The following is an 18,594-nucleotide window of genomic DNA, read 5'->3' as shown; positions in this document are numbered from 1 at the left end:
ATGATGTATGAATACGTTTCAATGAAATATAGAACTATAATAAATGTATTACTTACTGAATTTTATTCAAATCTGTATTCCAAATGAAAGCCGATTTTGATGATTACAATATTCATTTTAGTCACACTGATGCGATGTAACAATCAAGGCCAAATACACTTTCTCCAGACAAAACAAATGAAATAAAAGCCAGTAACTGTGCAAACATTTGAGTATATATTTCGTAGGACGTCGTAAATAAAAAAAACAAGTAACTTACCTGACTTGCTTACTTTATGGTGTTGTCAGATTGTATAGTTTAAAATATACAGGGTGCAATTTAAAATTTAAATATCTTATCTACCTGTATTGCAGTACGAGTTTAAACAGATAACTATTTTACACTCATACAGAATTTGACAGCACACATAACTTTTCATTATATGTTGAAGTACACAGATACACACTAACTGGTTTGATACTACATGTTTGGAAAAAAGTCAATGATATTATGAAAGTGGAAACGAATTATAAATGCATCTCTGATGTGTTGTAATTTCACGCCTTGCGTAAGGGTACATGTAAGTAAATTTTCTTATGAAATCAGGTTAATATATTTATATTATAAATTTAATTTTAGTGATAGAATAAATTTCAACAGTATACAATTATCGTTTGGTTAATTTTTTTTTAATGATTTTGTTGAAGAAAAAGTCAAAACATCACTCTTTAAATATAAGTTTATTCTTTATTTAGCGTATTCCTTTAAAAAAGAAAATAAGCAACAGGAAGAACTATTGTAAAAATCAATTTTGAGGTAGGTGTACTTCACGACAGAAAAAAGATAAGCTAGACATTGTTCGAGAAAACACCGTTTATGTTTACTAGATGTTTCCCGATTTGCTACGTATTAGGTACAGTTGGTACGTAACGCAACCGTTGGTGCTGTTTTTGAGGTGTCATTTCATGCATGAAATTATTTTATTCATCATGATGAAATTTAAAGAATTGTTGTGCGTATCACAAAACAACTAGCCTCACGATTTATTTTATACGATTTTAACGTTTCTAGAATACTTTGTAATGATTCTTTATGAGATAACTTAGATTTGCAGAACTGCACGAATCAAATAGACCTTAAACGAACTCAGTTGAAATTGACACGACCTTTAGATTCTAAATATAGATTTACGTTTCTGTTTGTTATGGGTAATTTTTTTTTAGTTTCGATTATTTATAGAAAAAAGATTGTTTTCATACAGACTTTTGAAAGATGAAAATAATAACTATGAACTTCTTTCTAAAATACATGATACTGGAGTTGGTTATATTTGTTAGCGTATCCAAAATTGAAATTGCGTAGTTTACGTCTCATAGTTAGTTCTTGCATGATTTTGAAATTATTTTTTTATTATTCAAGTCATCTATTTCGATTATTGCAGCAGGATGTTTTTTGAGAGGATGTGGGAACTGAGTTTTCATATTCAGTAAGAAAAGGGAATTCTTCGATATTTCTTTTCTATAAATTCATTCTAGAAAGTCAATTGAAAAAATATAGAACAATCAGTATTCACTATTCGGTTGGCAATGAAAAAAACAGTCATTTTTTTAATCATTTGTTTTAATTGACTAGAATAATTGTCAGATAATTATACTAAAAGTTCAATTGTACTGATACTTGTGTTCTTTTATTTGATCTTTTATTCGTCTTTCTAACTTTAGGTATGAATGGTGATTTTTTTCTGTAGAAAAAATTGTTAGGGTTCCGCAGAACCCAGTATCCCGCCTACTCCTGCTGTTAATCGCAGGTTCAACAAAAACGTGGGGAAAAATAAAAATGATAAAAAATATTCCTCTCAAGATAATATCTTGATTGTAAGAATCTTCTGTCAAAGTTTGATAAAAATCCAGGATTCATGTAGTTTATGAATCTAATAAATGTTTCAAAATTTAACTGCAAGTCTTTTTATAAGTAAAATATGAAAAAACAAGTACAAAATTTGAGCAAAATTTCCTTCATGATACAAGTTTTTGATCATAAACAATCTTTTGTCAAAGTTTGGTACAAATCCAGAATAGTTTAAGAAAGTGATTAAAATTTTTAAAACTTTAACCACAGAGTGGATGTTATGTTTTCTTGCAGAACAACTAAGTCCATTTATAAGCAAAATTCGGAAAAAAACCGGAATGTGTTTCTTACAAAATTACTTCTGGATACTGTCTAATGAACATAAACAAGCTTCTGCCCTAGTTTTGTATAAAACCAGGTTTATAGTTTAAGAAAGTTAATAACAGAGCGAATATTGTGGACGCCGCCGACGACGACGACGCCGACGACGACGACGCCGACGATGGAATGTAGGATTGTTATTGCTCGCGTTTTCGACAAAAGTCAAAAACTCGACAAAAATATAAGTATGTTGTTTAAGATAGTGACTTTGAACAACTAAAATAGCCTATCAAAGAATGCTATGAAATCATTCTGATTATCTATTAAAAACAAGTTAGTTGATGAACGGTATGACAGTTTTGAATATTGTTATGCATATTGTTAAAGACTAGCTCAGTCGTGTTTATTGCATATGCTGTTTTATGTTTCATCAATCTCAATATCGAAACGGGTTTCATATTTACATTTAGCATTATACATTTTGAATGAGGTCAATTCTGAATGTTGAAATAGCTCTTATTTTATAACCTTTCTAAAAGCTTATCCCACAAAAATGCCAACTTTTCAATTTTATACTATTAAAACAATATATCAGTCAAATATAAAATGAAGTATGAATGTGCTATATCTTAAGCTTCTCTTTGGCATGTGAAATTTCAGGGGAAATACATCTTAATTCCAAACTGTTCGTTGCAACGGTTAATTGCAACGGTTTGTTTAAAGTATAATCGAGTACACACAATATCGTTTGTTATGAATAGGCAACATATCTACATAAAAATTATATCAAGTTGTAGATAGAAATCTTTGAAATACTTAAGATAATGTTTCATAAAACATGCATTACCATTGAGAGCATATATAAATTCATTTCAAAAGTTCAAAAGTCCAATGACGGCTCTCAGTTCGTACTACGGTTGGTACGGTAGCAAATCGGTAAACCTCTAATAGGTGTGATCATCGAGGTGACCCATAAAGCTTAGTTCAGACATTGTCTTATGTATAAAAGGGTGGATTAAACCTGCTTTTATAGGTAGCGAAACCTCATGAAAAGGTATGCGTCATTAGATTGATACAAATAATGAACAACATATAACAAAAACACAGGCCGAACGAGATAGGGAATGTATGCATCCCTTACAAGAAAAAAGACACAAAATACAGATTGAAATGCCTTCGCAGTTATAAAAATCTACAAAACAAAATATTGATTAGGGAAACTGGGAATGTCCAAAAAGAAAATAAATCGAGCAAAGGTCACCATTCCGTCTCTAACACCGCGAGAAAATCCTGCATGAAGAGATGAATTGCTGCGGGCCACTAAACATAAATGTACAAGATCCGTTACAATGGACATCAAATTAAACTCAAAAACATATAAATGGACCAAAATTAAAAATAATAATTAAAAATACACAAAACTAACAAAGACAACACACCCCTGACTTGATATAGTGCAAAAAAAAATGCGGCGGGGTTAAACATGTTTTCAGAATAGGTTAGTGACGATACAAACACAATAAAGGACTATGAGCACTCACTTGAGATGTCAGCTCCAGGTATCAATCAAAGTTATACAAAACGAGTGACTAGTGAACAAACAATGTTTATACAACTTCCAATGCATATCTAATGCAAACTGAAAAAAAACATTGAAAATTTTAACATAACAACATAACTAAGTTGCTGACTGTTGACAATCATATGCAAATGTTGTTAAAAACTATCTTTGGAATTTTAAACACTAAGTAAACGTGAATAGTGGGATATATTTTTAGAAAAATATATGCATTCTCGAATTATTTTTGTAAAATTAACCATATTTGATTTTGTTTTTTTTTTCATTTTTTAGTATGAGTTGGAGGAAAAATCATCAATATGCATATAGAATGGAGGCAAATGTAAATAATATCGATTTAAAAAAAACGATGAACATGACGAAGTTTTTATTACTGGTAATTGGCATGACATCAGGTAACTATGGTACTGACCTTGGGATAGATCATTAAGTACATGTCTTTGTAATACTCATGCAGGTACTTTGTGATTCGTTGTTTATGAACCCTCTTCAAATGACTTTATATTTTGTTTTTTTTTAAACGTAAGGTACAGCTTAAAATACTTTTATTTTTATTTTGACCCTTTGTTGCCATGAACACCATGCACACACAAGTGTAGTATTAGTTTAGTTTAGTTATGAGTTGAACAAATAACCTTCGAATATTTTTAATATGGTAAAGTTTAAGTAACATTGGAATAAAGTTCATTGATAAATACAAACATGTTTTGGAAGTATATTTACAATGTTGAGGGACGATGCATCAAACAATTAAAAATGTTATAATATATATTACTGTGTTGTTTCTATACCAGAAATCCAAAAATTGTTTGATGATTATTTGTTTTAGAATTTCACAATTTTATTTCTGCTTTTCAGAAAGAAATGTTCAATTCGAATCTATGACATATACATGTTATGTAAATTACACAATTAATGTGGAATAACACGCTGTTTTTTTTTTACAAATGTACTGATAAAACATGAATCTTAATCAATTTCACTAGGTTTATACAGCTATTGAATCTTAAAAAAAAAACAAAGAAAGAATGCGGAAACATTATGTATACTCTTAACTCAATATAATTGATATCCTTATACACATTGATTTTAATGTCATAGTCGTAAACATTGGTAGCAATGTATTTACATATAAATATTTTCCGTTTCAGATGTCTTAAAAAGAATTATAAGAACCGTTTGTTTTTAATGTTTAACATATACATTCAAAATAAATAAAAGTATCATAATTCTATTGCTGTAGGAATTCGTGCACATTCCTTGTGCTCTATTAATATTTGCCTACGTTGGACTGCACGACAAGACATATTGACGATCATCTGCAAGATTGATAGACTCTATCTGCCTGTTTACATTTACAACAATTTCGGTAAAGAAATTGCAAGATGCAGTATTCCATTTCCTTCTCCATTGTGTACACCAACCCACAATAATATAATTGTACAACAGAATGCAAAAACAAACGAAACAATTGTAAAAGTAAGAAGAAACATAGATCGTAGTATTAATGGAAACTGGTCATGTCGTCATGGATATGGAGTATCTAAGTATGAGGCTAACATTGAAATAAACATCCCGTCATCAAAAGGTAATATTGATATTTTTGGACAGATGCTTCTTTTTTTTTTTACATATTTTGCATCTTATGTGGTATATGTTTTCGACATGGATCTAGCATCAATATAATGATAAACGACGTTGATTGATATAGGATGACAAATGTACAATTGTAACTTAAAAACTAATGTGAAAAGAATATACTGGATTGATATGAACATACAAACATTATGCGCTAAAATGTTAGCATTATATTCCGCTACACACACATAATCCATCAACAGCTTACAACGTCACTTTTAGGATCATGTGTTAACGATATATTCACAAAACTTTGAATTTTTCGAAAAAAACTAAGGATTTCCGTATCCCAGGCGTATATTACCTTAGCCGTATTTGAGACAACCTGTTGGAATTTTGGATCCTCAATGCTCTTCAACTTTGTATTTGTTTGGTTTATAACTATTTTGATATGAGCGTCACTGATGAGTCTTGTGTACAAGAAACGCGCGTCTGACGTACTAAATTATAATCCTGGTACTTTTGATAACTATATCAAACAAGAATTAAGTCAGATCCTAAAAAACTTCATTGTGGATATTAGATAATGAAATTAATGTCATGTCATGCATAATCAAATACTAAAACTGACGATCAATCAGATGAAAACTAACTGATGTGGTGATTTTAGTTATGCGATAGTTGTGTTGGCGTAATACTTTTGTAAATTGTATCATATTCATTTTTATTTTAACTGACCTTAAATGGTATTTATTAGATGTCCATCTGTACGAGTTAACTCTATTGGTACATTCAATTTCAAACATTGTGATATCCTTGTAGAAAGTTTGAAATCCGTAATTGTTTATGAATGAATTCTGTACATTTTATAAATACAAATTCCACAGTAAAACACATTCGTAAACAAATGCGACGTTGACTATTTCGTACTTTGAGCTTAAACTTGTAATATTTTTAGGACACAATAAAACAGAGAAAACTGATGGTAAGATTACAAGATTTTATATCGTTTGATTATCTCTCTTTTGATGGAATATCCTAATCATATAAAACGCGACTGAAATATGTAAGTATTGACAAATATAACTGACGGATTTCTATGTATGTATCTTTTCAGTTAGTGTTAGTCGTTTCTTGTTTCCAAACAATCAGGTGTCTCACTTTATAGGAATTCAACATATAACCGATTCACAATATCATCGTGACTGACCATAATACGCAACCTTAAGTAATAACGTTGTTTTTTCTATTATCCGATCAAGTTGTTAATTACAAGTGAATATTTGATAACACATGATTGATTGATTTGAGGAACACTTTTTAGTAAAAAGGAAAATCACAAAAAGACAAACTCCGAGGAAAAATTAAAACTGAAAGTCCCCAATTAAATGGTAAAATCAAACTCTTAACACATCAAGCAAATGGACAACTGTCACATTCCGGACTTGGTACAGGCAAATGTATTTTAGTTTTAAACAAAAATGTTGATAATAAAAGTTCTGAACATATATACACTAACTCATATGAAGAGTTTGGGCTTGTCTTCTTTTGATTTTCTAAGTGCAATACTGTTTAGCGGTCAATTCAATTATGTTACATGTTTAAGTATCGTTTTCCACTAGTCAGTACATGTTTACGTTTGAACTCTTGATTGTGTAAATAATTACAATGGAACAGTCTGAAAAAAGACTGAAAAGAATTGATTGCAAATGATGTGTGTTCGTGTGTGTGTGTATACTTAACACACTGTTAAATCTTATATATAAATACAATGCAAGTATATTTTTAGTAAGACGATAGCTTGTAATTTGATTTCACCCTTCACTTTTATAATTTGATATCCCTTTTAAATTATATAATTTATTACAGAATTTCGCTGCCTGAAATTAATATCGCTACACATTGTGACAGGAGTCATCATTTCAGTAGTCGTGGTCGGCATTTGTTTGATTATAACGTGGAAATGTATAGAACGAGAAGGTTAGCAGGTTTTTTTTTACAATCTCCGTCATTTCTTAAGTGACCAATTTTACAATGTATTCCAATTTTTTTCTTAATCTTATTATATCCATTTTATCCATATGCAAAGAGGGACGAAAGATACCAAACGGACAGTCAAACTCATAAATCTAAAACAAACTGACAACGCCATGGCTAAAAATGAAAAGGACAAACAGAAAAAATAGTACACATGACACAACATAGAAAACTAAAGACGAACAACACGAACCCCACCAAAAACTAGGGGTGATCTCAGGTGCTCCGGAAGGGTAAGCAGATCCTGCTCCACATGTGGCACCCGTCGTGTTGCTTATGTGATTACAAATCCGGTAAATAGTCTAATTCGGTAGGTCACATTCATGAAAAGGAAGGGGATTATAGTTACGACGTAAGGAACATATCCGATATCATTTGTGAAACGGTTGTTCCATAACGGTCAACCAACTCGTGATGGCGTCCTTAAAATTTACAAAGGGATGATTTCTACTTCACCATTTGGAACTCTTGGTTAAATAGTTTCCTTGTAAGCAGATACCCTCTATCAAGAAAATCATGATAGGAAATGCAAGCATGGGAATATCGTATCAATTGGGAGATATATACCCCGTATGCAGGTGCTGCTGGAATGTTGCTACTTAGAAATGGAAAGTTCACAATTGGAAAGCTGAAATCATCTCTTTTGTCGTAAATTTTTGTGTTCAACCGACCCTCATTGTCAATTTCTAGATGTAAGTCAACATATGAAGCCGACTTAACTGTACCTGAAGTATCCTTTTATCTCTAGTTCGATGGGATTGATGCGTTCCACATAGTCACCAAATTTTGAATTGTTTAGTGAAAGAACATCATCTATATAGCGGAAAGTAGAGTTAAAGGATATTGCTAACTTCTTATCTTTCTTTCTAAGAAGTTCCTGCATGAAGTCAGCCTCATAACAATAAAGAAACAAGTCGGCAAGTAGAGGGGCACAGTTTGTTCCCATTGGAATGCCGAAAGTCTGTTGAAAAACACGTCCTCCGAACGTAACAAATATGTTGTCAATCAAGAAATCAAGCATGTTGATAATATCAATTTCAGAGAATTTTTTGTTTGAATCAGAGTGATTCTTTACAAAGTAGGATTTATCCCTCCCTAAGACAAGATACTTGTATCTACGTTGGCCATTCTTTTTAATGAAGCAAAGTAATACCAACTCTTTCAATTTGTTTGGAATGTGGAATACTTGTGTAAAGAGTAGAAAAGTCAAATGTTTTAATACTGTTACAAGATGAATATATGCGTCAATGAGGCCGGCACGTCTACGACAAAATACACGACTAAACATTATAAGAAATCCTTTACTAATGTTGATGAATTCACATCATGTGACATGCACATGTCGTCTACAAATTAATTCCTTCGTTTATTTCGTTTAATTGGTGGCAGTCTGGAGTTTGTATGATAGGAATTTTGGTTTGTTACTTTTTCTTTTTGTCTTATTACTGCACACTTTTATAGTTTTCTTAATCATAACATAGAGCTTGTCATTGCTTTTAAAGTTGTATGACATTTATGAATTTTCACTGTGTTGTTCTATTGTACATATCATTTTCAGAGGAATATTTCTGTCAATAAAAACACTTTGCAAGGAGCTAAGATTGATATTTGTAAGCTTGATTGATAGTCAGTATGGCGATTGCTAGTTGAGTTTATATTTGACTTCGATACCTAACGTTTTATGTATCACACTGTTATTATCTAATTGTTCATACATAACTTTAAGGTCAGGTTTTATCAATACGAATATGTTTTTTACATGGATGTCCAACATTCAAACGATACAAATTAAGTAAAGTTCAGTGGTTTGAAAATTGTAAGTTTTGCTATGCAATCTTTACTAGTTGAAAAATTAAAGAACATAGTACCCGATCTTCAATGGAGTACATAATACAGCAGTATCAATGATGTGCCATACCATCGTTCTAATTGTTTTTTGTATGTTGTTTTAGCATAACTATATAATTTATAATTCCGCGTCAGTTAAAATCTTCTATAAGACATGTGTTTTTTGCACACGTTCTACTCACTGTAGAAAATACCTTTTGTTTGATAATTGTCCAATTTACCATAAAATCATATCTCCTAGTTTATGTATTGTATTTTTTTATGGAATAAAACTTTCATCTTTGTTATCTTTATTGTTTTGTAAACACAAAGAAATGTTATTATATGTATCCCAGTTTACTTTACTAATCAATTCGAAGTCATTTGTGCAGTCCATTTGAAGAAATCTCATTTCTCGGCATGAACATAAGAGTTGTTTTTGATAAAAGAAATGGTATGCGTATTCTTTCTTCCATAAAACCACGAAGTTTATTTTGAGTTGTGAGTACGTCTACAGTACTCAACATTATTTTGCATTATCCTCATTTAAAAAAAAATCTATATGCAGTTCTGAATTTATTGTTTTCATTTATTTGTGTGTATGTCTCTTTTGATTTATTTATTATTATCAGGGATCGTTTTATCTTAATATTTATAGGACAACACTTTAAGAGAATAGTTTCATTCTTAGAAAAGATAGACGACATTTTTGGAGCAAAGAAATGCGATGAGCATTTAGTAAAACGTAAGTATATTCTGTTGCACATTTTTCATATACTATTACCAACTTATTTTTGCGTTTTCTCTTTCCTATTAAAAAATGAAGATTTGGGATGATTGTCAATGAGACAACTTTCTACAGATGGCCGCATGACAAAGACAATAAAACTTATATGTAACCGTACGGCCTTCAACAATTAGCAGAGTCCATACTATAAAAGGCATCATAATCACTAAATAAATGCAAAACAATACAAATGAGAAACTAACGGTATTATTAATGACAGAAAAATAAAGGAAAAACAAATTTGAAAATCATGAAGATACGACAACCACTGAATTACATGCTCTTGACTGGAAACAGACACATACCTACAAAATGGCATGGTTTAACATGTTACCGGGATGTTACCCCTCACACTTACATGGATCAGTGGATTAACAGAGAAAATGTAAACAAACTGTAAACATCTGTTGAAAAAGGCGAATCTCACCAGATTGATACAAATAGAAATACATCTTACAAAAACATACAGTGGACTTGACCAGGTACCTTTTTATCAGAACAACAAAAAGTACAGGTCAGAGAGTACTGACAGTAACTGACAATTTATATTTGCGTTATTTTTTAACCTCAAAAGTCGAAAAAAACATCAAATCGCCCGCGAAATAAAATTGGCATCGTTGTCATTATCATGGTATTTGATGCGTCTGTCAGAGGGTTGGCTAGCTATACAACCAGGTTCAATCAACAATGTTCTACATAAGAAAATACCTGTACCAAGTCAGGAATATAAAAGCTGTTATCTATTCGATTGATGTGTTTGAGCTTTTATATTTGCAATTATCACAGTGCTGCATGTGTTGAAATTTATCTGTGTAAGAATTATTGAAATTACCCGTTTCACATATTGTAAATCCGTGTCAAGGATTGTAAAGAAATGATCATAGTTTGGTTTGCTTGTTAAGTAAACAGTTGTCTTTTAAAGTGATTTGTAGTAAACATGAATATTGCAAAGTTCATTTTGATTTTTTTAGACAAAAAGATAGGTTTTTTCGTCAGCTTTGTATTTTTGGTGTTCGGAGCAGGTGTTGTAATTGGTCTTCTTGAAAAAGATTCATGCACAGGTAAGTTGTTTTCAAAATCGATTTGAACCAAAATTGCAAGTCAGAAGTTACCTGTCTACCAGAATAACTTGAGGATGGCAATTAGATACCTATATTTTTCATTTATTTTAAATTCAATACGCATACCAATGCAAAATGGATCATACATGTTTCAATACAGCATATAAACGTACTTTTTTTTGTATTTTTGAATCACAAAGTCACAATTCCTCCATTGATTCGGAGATTACGACTTAATTTGTATAAACAGTAAGCTTTTAACTATTTAGACTTTAGAATTTGACGGGGACACTACTGTTCGGGGAATGATACGTTTGGTTTCATAGGTTTAAAAAAGATTACGATTTCCTTCTCCTAAGTTCCCTACGGGAATTTTTTGTCTGTATAAATTTGTCTTTTGGCAGTTTTCTTATATACATTCATCATATAATTCTCAATACATAAGTAGTTGCTTGGAAAGACAAATCAAGGATGTGCTATCCAGCTGTCATCTTTGACCAGATCTCTACAAATAGTATTTGTAATATTCTTGTCACATGCATAGTTTGTACAAATAAACATTCGATACAACCTGGAGAAATAACAACAATATGTTTTTACCCACATGTGTCCTATCTACTTTCGGGGTTAGGCCTTAATAGGGACGAGCAGAGCAGAATATTTGGGAGGCCTGATTGTAAAAGAAATGTAGGAGTTTTAGACCTATACGTCTGATAGAAAGGAATACAAAATAGCCAAACCTACCTACGGTCAACATTTTCTGGAGGAGTTTCTATATTAGTTTCTAGATGATTTCTAAATTAATATAAAATAACGAAATTGCTTATGAGGCAATTTCATAACAAATAGAATAAGTTGAATTGATGATCGACAAACAAACATTACTTTTTGATAACTTTAGAGATTAAAAAGTTGAAATATAGAAAAAATTTGTTTATATTGCATGTCTTTAGGGTATGTGTTTTGATAACTTGACTAAGTATATATTTTCATGTGGTTTTTTTCAGGATCGATTGTTTTCCTAATTTTAGGAATGTTGTTGTGCCTAACACTTCTAATCCTGTTCCTCAGATCACAAGGTATTCTTTTTTGTTATGAATAAGTAAATGCGAAATGGAATGACGTAATGAGAAGAATTATCAATATCGTTTTTAAAATAAATGTTATGAACGTGTTAAGGCTCCACATTCAAAAAACGTTCGTTATGACATGGCGAGTTTGTCTGTCTGGGTGTGTGTATATTTGTTCATTCGCATTGCTTTATTGATGAAAATACCATTCAGCTATTTCTCAACAAAACTTTATGATAGTCAAGAAAAAATATACGTCACACTAAACCTATTTAGGTAGATTTCCTTTATCTTGTATATAAAAAATGATAGAAATCAAGCGGTCTAGATCTTTGATCAAATGTGCAAATTTTAAGAGTAGTAGGTAATTCATGTGTGAGCATTTTCATTTCAAACATAGAATATGACATGTTTATCATATTCATGGTTTTATTTAAAAAAAACACAGAATACTTTTGTTGGATTCAATTTTTTTCAATTTTTCCACATAAGGGGAGACAACTCAAATGTAAGGGCAAATAATTTAGATATAGTTACTTTTACAAAAGCATGTGTTAAGAATTTAGCTATTGTATTATGTAGCAAAAAAATCAAGTCTAATGACTCCATTTTACCTTTTTATTATCTTACAGTATATTATTAGAGCTATCTTCTCAATTTTTATCTTAAAATGCTATGGTGAAGTTTTCCTTTTATAGCAGAACATTGGGTTTTCCATTTGTAACCTATAGTATGAAAAAACGTGACCCATTCTTTTTATTATGTTTATTATCTTTGAAAATGCATGATATAAACTACATTTTGACAATTGTTTTCAAAAATCTACGGATTTTAATTTAGACAACCATCTTCCTTAATGAATCAAAATTTTAAAAATTAAACATCCAAATGTACCAATGGCTTATTATATTCATTACTTGGGACAGGAACTTTCATGCGGCGGTGGTATCTTGATTCACAAAAATATGTTTGATAGCGGAGTATATTTCACAGGTGATGGAAGGGAGACTCAGCTATGTCTCAGAAGAGCAGATGACAGCAGTGGCAGTAGAACACCTGTTTTGTGCGACGTAAACGACGAAGAAGCACATCATTCAGATGACGCGATAGAATCTGTTTCAGGTGAGGAACAAAGTTTAAACGACAATGGAACATGTGACATCAAAGTATTAGATTCGTATAAAGAAGGAACAAATAGTAACGGACACGGAGGAGCCGCTAATTTTGATACCGAAAGAACATCAGATTTTGATTCAGGTGAGAAAACAGATACTACTTCATTTAACATAATAGGACATGAATCAGATAACGGAAAAGCCCATGGCTTACTTGTAGGTTACATAAAACGACTAGTTTTGAGTGATACAGAACAACCTGTTTCTTATGCCGAAAGCGGAGGTAAAAAAACCTATTATGAAAAGAAGTCTTGTCCACATACTATATAGCCACTACCAGAAGTGTATTTTGAAGAAGGAAGCAAGATATCATAGTGACATTAATGCTTCTGGATTTAAAATAAATGGATAACGCCATGACTAAAACGGAAACAGACAAAAACAAACAATAGTTCACAAAACAAGACATAGAAAATTAAAACCTATATACATAAAAGCGACAAAAAATCGGTGTGAACTCAGGTAAAAATGTAACCGAAGGGGTAAGCAAATCCGGTTCCGTCGTTTCGCTCATATTAATACACACCAGGTGATACGTCTGATTCGATAATGTGACTTTCGGGAAAGGAGACGGGATTGTAGTATTGAGATTCGCGATATTAATGTTCAACATAATTGCAATAACTTAAAGGTATTTGAGTTTACCGACTTACTTTTCTGAATTAAGAACTTATAATAAGGACCGTCAACATCGTCAGTCGCCAAAAAAAAACACTCATGGCAAAGAGTAAATAATCGACAGACAATCAGAAATAAACAAACCACAACACCGAAAAACTGAGCAACAAAAACCCAATTAAAAAACTTTGGGTGATGTCAGGTGCTCTTGAAAGGGTCAACTGATCCTTCTCTATATGTGGCACTCGGCCGATTTTTCTGATGTTAATAGACACCTGGTATTAAGTCTGATTCGATATGTCACATTCGGCAAAGGGGACGGGAAAGACGATGTGATTGCAGATTCGACATTAAGAACATCTTTAAAATCAAACTATCGCAATTCCGAAATAAGATAAAAGAGGTATATATTTACTGTTATGCAATATATGTAACAAGTAACAATATTCAATTCAAGTTATCTCAATCAATTCATTTTTCGACTAGATTGTAAACGAATCGTATCAACGAATATCTTAAATTTCTGCAGTAATTGCATTTGCCTTGAAATGTGTGGTAGGATCAATAGTGATCAATATCAAATATAGTGGATACGCAGTTAAGCCAAAATAAATATGTATCATAATTGGTATATATCTTAATGTTAAGCATTTTTAACATCAATGAATTGTTTTCCATAAATATGCGATGATTTCCGTCTGAGAATAAGCACACATTTTATCCAAAGGAGGACAATACCAAAGGCACATACAAACTGATGGATAGAAAATAAACTCAAAATGCTTTTGCTAAAACAAAAGACACACAGACAAGTTTGTATTGAAATAAAATCTTAGTTTCTTGATAATTTCTAAATCTAAAAACAGAGAATTAAAGACAATTACGATATAAACATATGCAACCACAGACACACTTACTTTTAAGATAGGGATTTAATGGGTATTAATTAACAGAGGTAACGGCAAAATCGTAGAACAATGACTTTATATTTTATAGTTTGTGTGACGTCAAATGGGTTAAATTAAATTATGTTTAGCACGAATTCACAAACTGTTAGATGTTTAGAGAACTTACATATAAAAAATGATTGATGCACACTTTTTTATATTTTATAGAAAATATCCCTTTAAAAGGAAGTTGAGTTGTAGGTGCATACTGAATGAGAAGATTATGTCCCGAATAATGTCCAGTTGGTCTGATGACTTCAAGTCAATACACACAGCTCAAAATGAATGTGCAACAATATTTGGAACACAGATTGCAGTTTTCCATTTTTCATTAATGAAACTCGGAACAGTCAGTTTATATGATAAAAATATCATATTACATGCTCAAATGTGCTTCTGAAAACTGGCTGTATGTGCAATAAACATGATAAAGCTTATCTAATCATTTGAGATATCTTTTCGTAATAATAAACATATGAAGAAATATTTAACCGGTTTTTTTTCTGCAGAGAAAAAAATAAAGGCAACAGTAGTATACCGCTGTTCGAAATTCATAAATCGATAGAGAAGAAACAAATCCGGATTACAAACAAAAACTGAGGGAAACGTATCAATTATAACATTATAAGAGAACTACGACACAACAGAAACACAACACCAAAATGTAACGCACATAGAAACGAACTATAATGTAACAATGGCCATTTGTAGTAGTAATTAGATAGTTAATTGTATTATCTAGCTTTGTCGGTGTTTCTTCTGATCAAACTGCAAACCAAATATTTCGTGTACATTTCGTTGATTAAAAATAAAATCTACCAAATGAACTGGATGAGTAGTAATCCCCAACACAACACATGGACACAACAGAAAGAAATACGATGTACAAAAGTTAAAACATTTGACAAAATCCGATGACAACAACACACACAACATCAAAACCCAACAAATTAATTTGGGATGGAAAATTACCGTGCCACGTCTTCATGCAATACGAATTCACACTCAGCAAAACAGTCACATTCGGGAAGAAGTCACATTCGGTAATAACAAGATCAGACGACGTGATGCAATCCACACTCTAAAACATAGCAAAAATGTCCATAGCTAGTTTGGACAAAGAAACATCGTATGGATCAACTTATTCGAAATGGTGTTCGTTAAATTTACGGAGTGTCATTTTTAATCTGTCCTCCTCATAACTTTGTTCGAGCAGTTTTTGAATTAGGACACTCCTGCATATGAAGTCCGTATAGTGGGAAATTGATAACTGGGAAGTTGAAATCGTCCCGTTTATCATAGATTTCGTGTGAAGTCGTCCATCGGTGTCAATATTGAGGAAATAATCAAGGTATGAAACAGTCCTTCTAGTATCAGTAGTATCCTTAATCTCAAATTAACTGGGATATATGAGATGCAAGTATTGGCTGAAATATGGGTAATTCAATGTCAGGACATCATCAATTTATCGGAAAGTAGAAATTCGCAAGGTGCTTTTTCTGTTTGTCCTTTTGAGGGGTTTGAAGGAATTTTGCTTCATACAAAAAAATCGGCTAGTAAGGGTGCATAATAAGTACCCATTGGAATACAGATTATCTGTTGAGAGATATGTTTCCTCAAAATTCAACAAATATATTATCGATCAAAATGTCCAGCATTTTGATATATAGTATCATCTTCAGTATATATTTTAGTAGATTCAGTGTGGTTTCTTCACAAAATATGAATTGTTGTAACCGAAAACAAGAAATGTTTATCTACAATTCCCACTTTTATAGAAATAGATCTGTTTAATGAGATGGTGGAGTCGATCTCTCAACTGAGCATGAGGAATAGTAGTGTAAAGCGTAGAAAAATCAAAAGTCTGTGTTGCTGTAAAATTGCAAAGATTGTGATCGAAGATTAAGCAGTAGATATTTCGAATTTTTGAGAATCCACATCTGGTTAACACCACGGGTAGAATAAATCTCATCACAATATTGTTGAAGTCCATCTTGAAATGTAGAAAGAATAGTAGTATTTTAGAAAGATGCTTAGTCGAACATTTTGACGATCCAGCTATGTATATCGTTCTTTATATGGAGTTTTGTGTAGTTTTGGTATCCAGTATAACTTTTCTTCGTTATTTGATGTTGATACCAAAAAAAAGAAGGACATATTTGTGATTTTGTAAAATCTCGTAATTGATGTTAAGTAATATGTAGGATTGCCATTTGTTCTATTTATTCCATGCTTGATTGTGAGACATGGCAAATAATGGTTTTTAAATATGCTGATAATAGTATTAGAGACTTTATCTGCTGACACAACGACATATTTGTCATGCAAAGAGGATAAAGCACCCACAACATCCGGATTCTTTAAAGGGCTAGTAACTCTTGTGCTCATAGTACATCGTAACTCTTTAATGCGCTTCTCAATGCATGATGGAATAGCTTTGATCCATTCAAACAAAGTGTCCAGTTCTGGTTCGTCTGGTTGCCCATTTTCTCTAATAGTCCTCTGTAACTTGAAGTTCTTTTTCCAGTTGATTGGCTGAGGAATTCTATAATTTGGTCCCTTGGCTATCAACTCTCTTAGTTGCCATTTGTTTTCTAAATGCTAAGAATTGTCTACCAAAAATAATAGATTACTTTTTACTCGGGTGCGGGAATTTCTCGCTACATTGAAGACCTGTTAGTGACCTGCTGTTGTTTGTTTCTTTGGTCGGGTTGTTTCCAAAATGCTAAGAATTGTCTACAAAAAAATTAGATTACTTTTTACTCCAAGTGCGGGAATTTCTCGCTACATTGAAGACCTGTTAGTGACCTTCTGCTGTTGTTTGATTCTTTGGTCGGGTTGTTGTCTATTTGACACATTCCCCATTTCCATTCTCAATTTTATCTTAGCTGTATTAAAAACAAACCTTATTAGATTTCTTGTTGATCAACATTCTTCAACTTCGTTCTTAATTTGGCCTTTCAAACTTGTTTACTCCATTGTCATCGGTGCTGTGTGTGTTGTAAACGACACGCCTGTCTGACATACATAATTCATTGATATATTCATTTTCTATATTTTATAGATATTTTCTTGAAACACTATTAGTTACATAGTGTGCTAGTGACCTACAACGGTATATATGGGGTCCGTACATTCCATATTGGGTGAGAGCGAAGATCGAATCCCCATATTGAATTTACTGACCCCATATATACCGTATTACGTCACTAGCACACTATGTAACGAATGTATATTATCGACTATCTAAACATGTGACATTTAGACTAGTGACATATCAAAAGGAGCAAGTCTTCAATACTGTTAGCATTAAGAAACAACTGCCATTGGTCCTACAAAAACAGATGCCAACAAAAACAACTTCTTATGTTTAAATGTATTTTATGAACTTATTTCAATCTTAATCATCAATTTCTTCGTCGTTGAAACCTTTAAGTTTTTTCTCAGTACCGTTTTGATTTTATAAAGGGACGTAACACCACTACTAACCGTTTATGAAATAAGCCCCGCCTCCCTAATAACTTATTATGAAATATACATAGTCTCCATGAGGACCCTTTTACCAATCATATTTCTAAAATGTATAGGGGGTAAGATGATATTATATATCATCTCAAATATTGAACTTTATCAAACCATTTTGCATGATAGTATAATATAAAAATTAAACTCAAACGAGCGTTTCTTTAATTGCAATAATACTTGTTCGACAAAGCTATTCGAGTGATTAGTCATAATACTTATTATAATAAAATTGAGAATGGAA

The 18,594-nt window shown here is 31.8% G+C and overlaps 1 protein-coding gene across 1 annotated transcript; it reads left to right on the top strand.

The window, feature by feature from the left end:
- Window positions 1–405: 405 nt before the first annotated feature.
- On the top strand, window positions 406–15,256 carry LOC143082025 (uncharacterized). The gene is made up of 10 exons (XM_076257609.1): window positions 406–560; window positions 4,002–4,123; window positions 4,972–5,316; window positions 6,265–6,291; window positions 7,176–7,286; window positions 9,829–9,915; window positions 10,929–11,018; window positions 12,026–12,097; window positions 13,082–13,345; window positions 14,997–15,256. The coding sequence occupies exons 2-10, from the start codon at window positions 4,003–4,005 to the stop codon at window positions 15,020–15,022; spliced, it is 1,143 nt and encodes a 380-aa protein (XP_076113724.1). The 5' UTR covers window positions 406–560; window position 4,002; the 3' UTR covers window positions 15,023–15,256.
- The last annotated feature ends 3,338 nt before the right edge of the window (window positions 15,257–18,594 follow it).

Source organism: Mytilus galloprovincialis, chromosome 7 (assembly GCF_965363235.1).
Source record: "Mytilus galloprovincialis chromosome 7, xbMytGall1.hap1.1, whole genome shotgun sequence".
In the NCBI taxonomy this organism is placed as follows: domain Eukaryota; kingdom Metazoa; phylum Mollusca; class Bivalvia; order Mytilida; family Mytilidae; genus Mytilus; species Mytilus galloprovincialis.
Note: the sequence above shows the minus strand (reverse complement) of the source record. Positions and strands in the feature narration are given on the sequence as shown.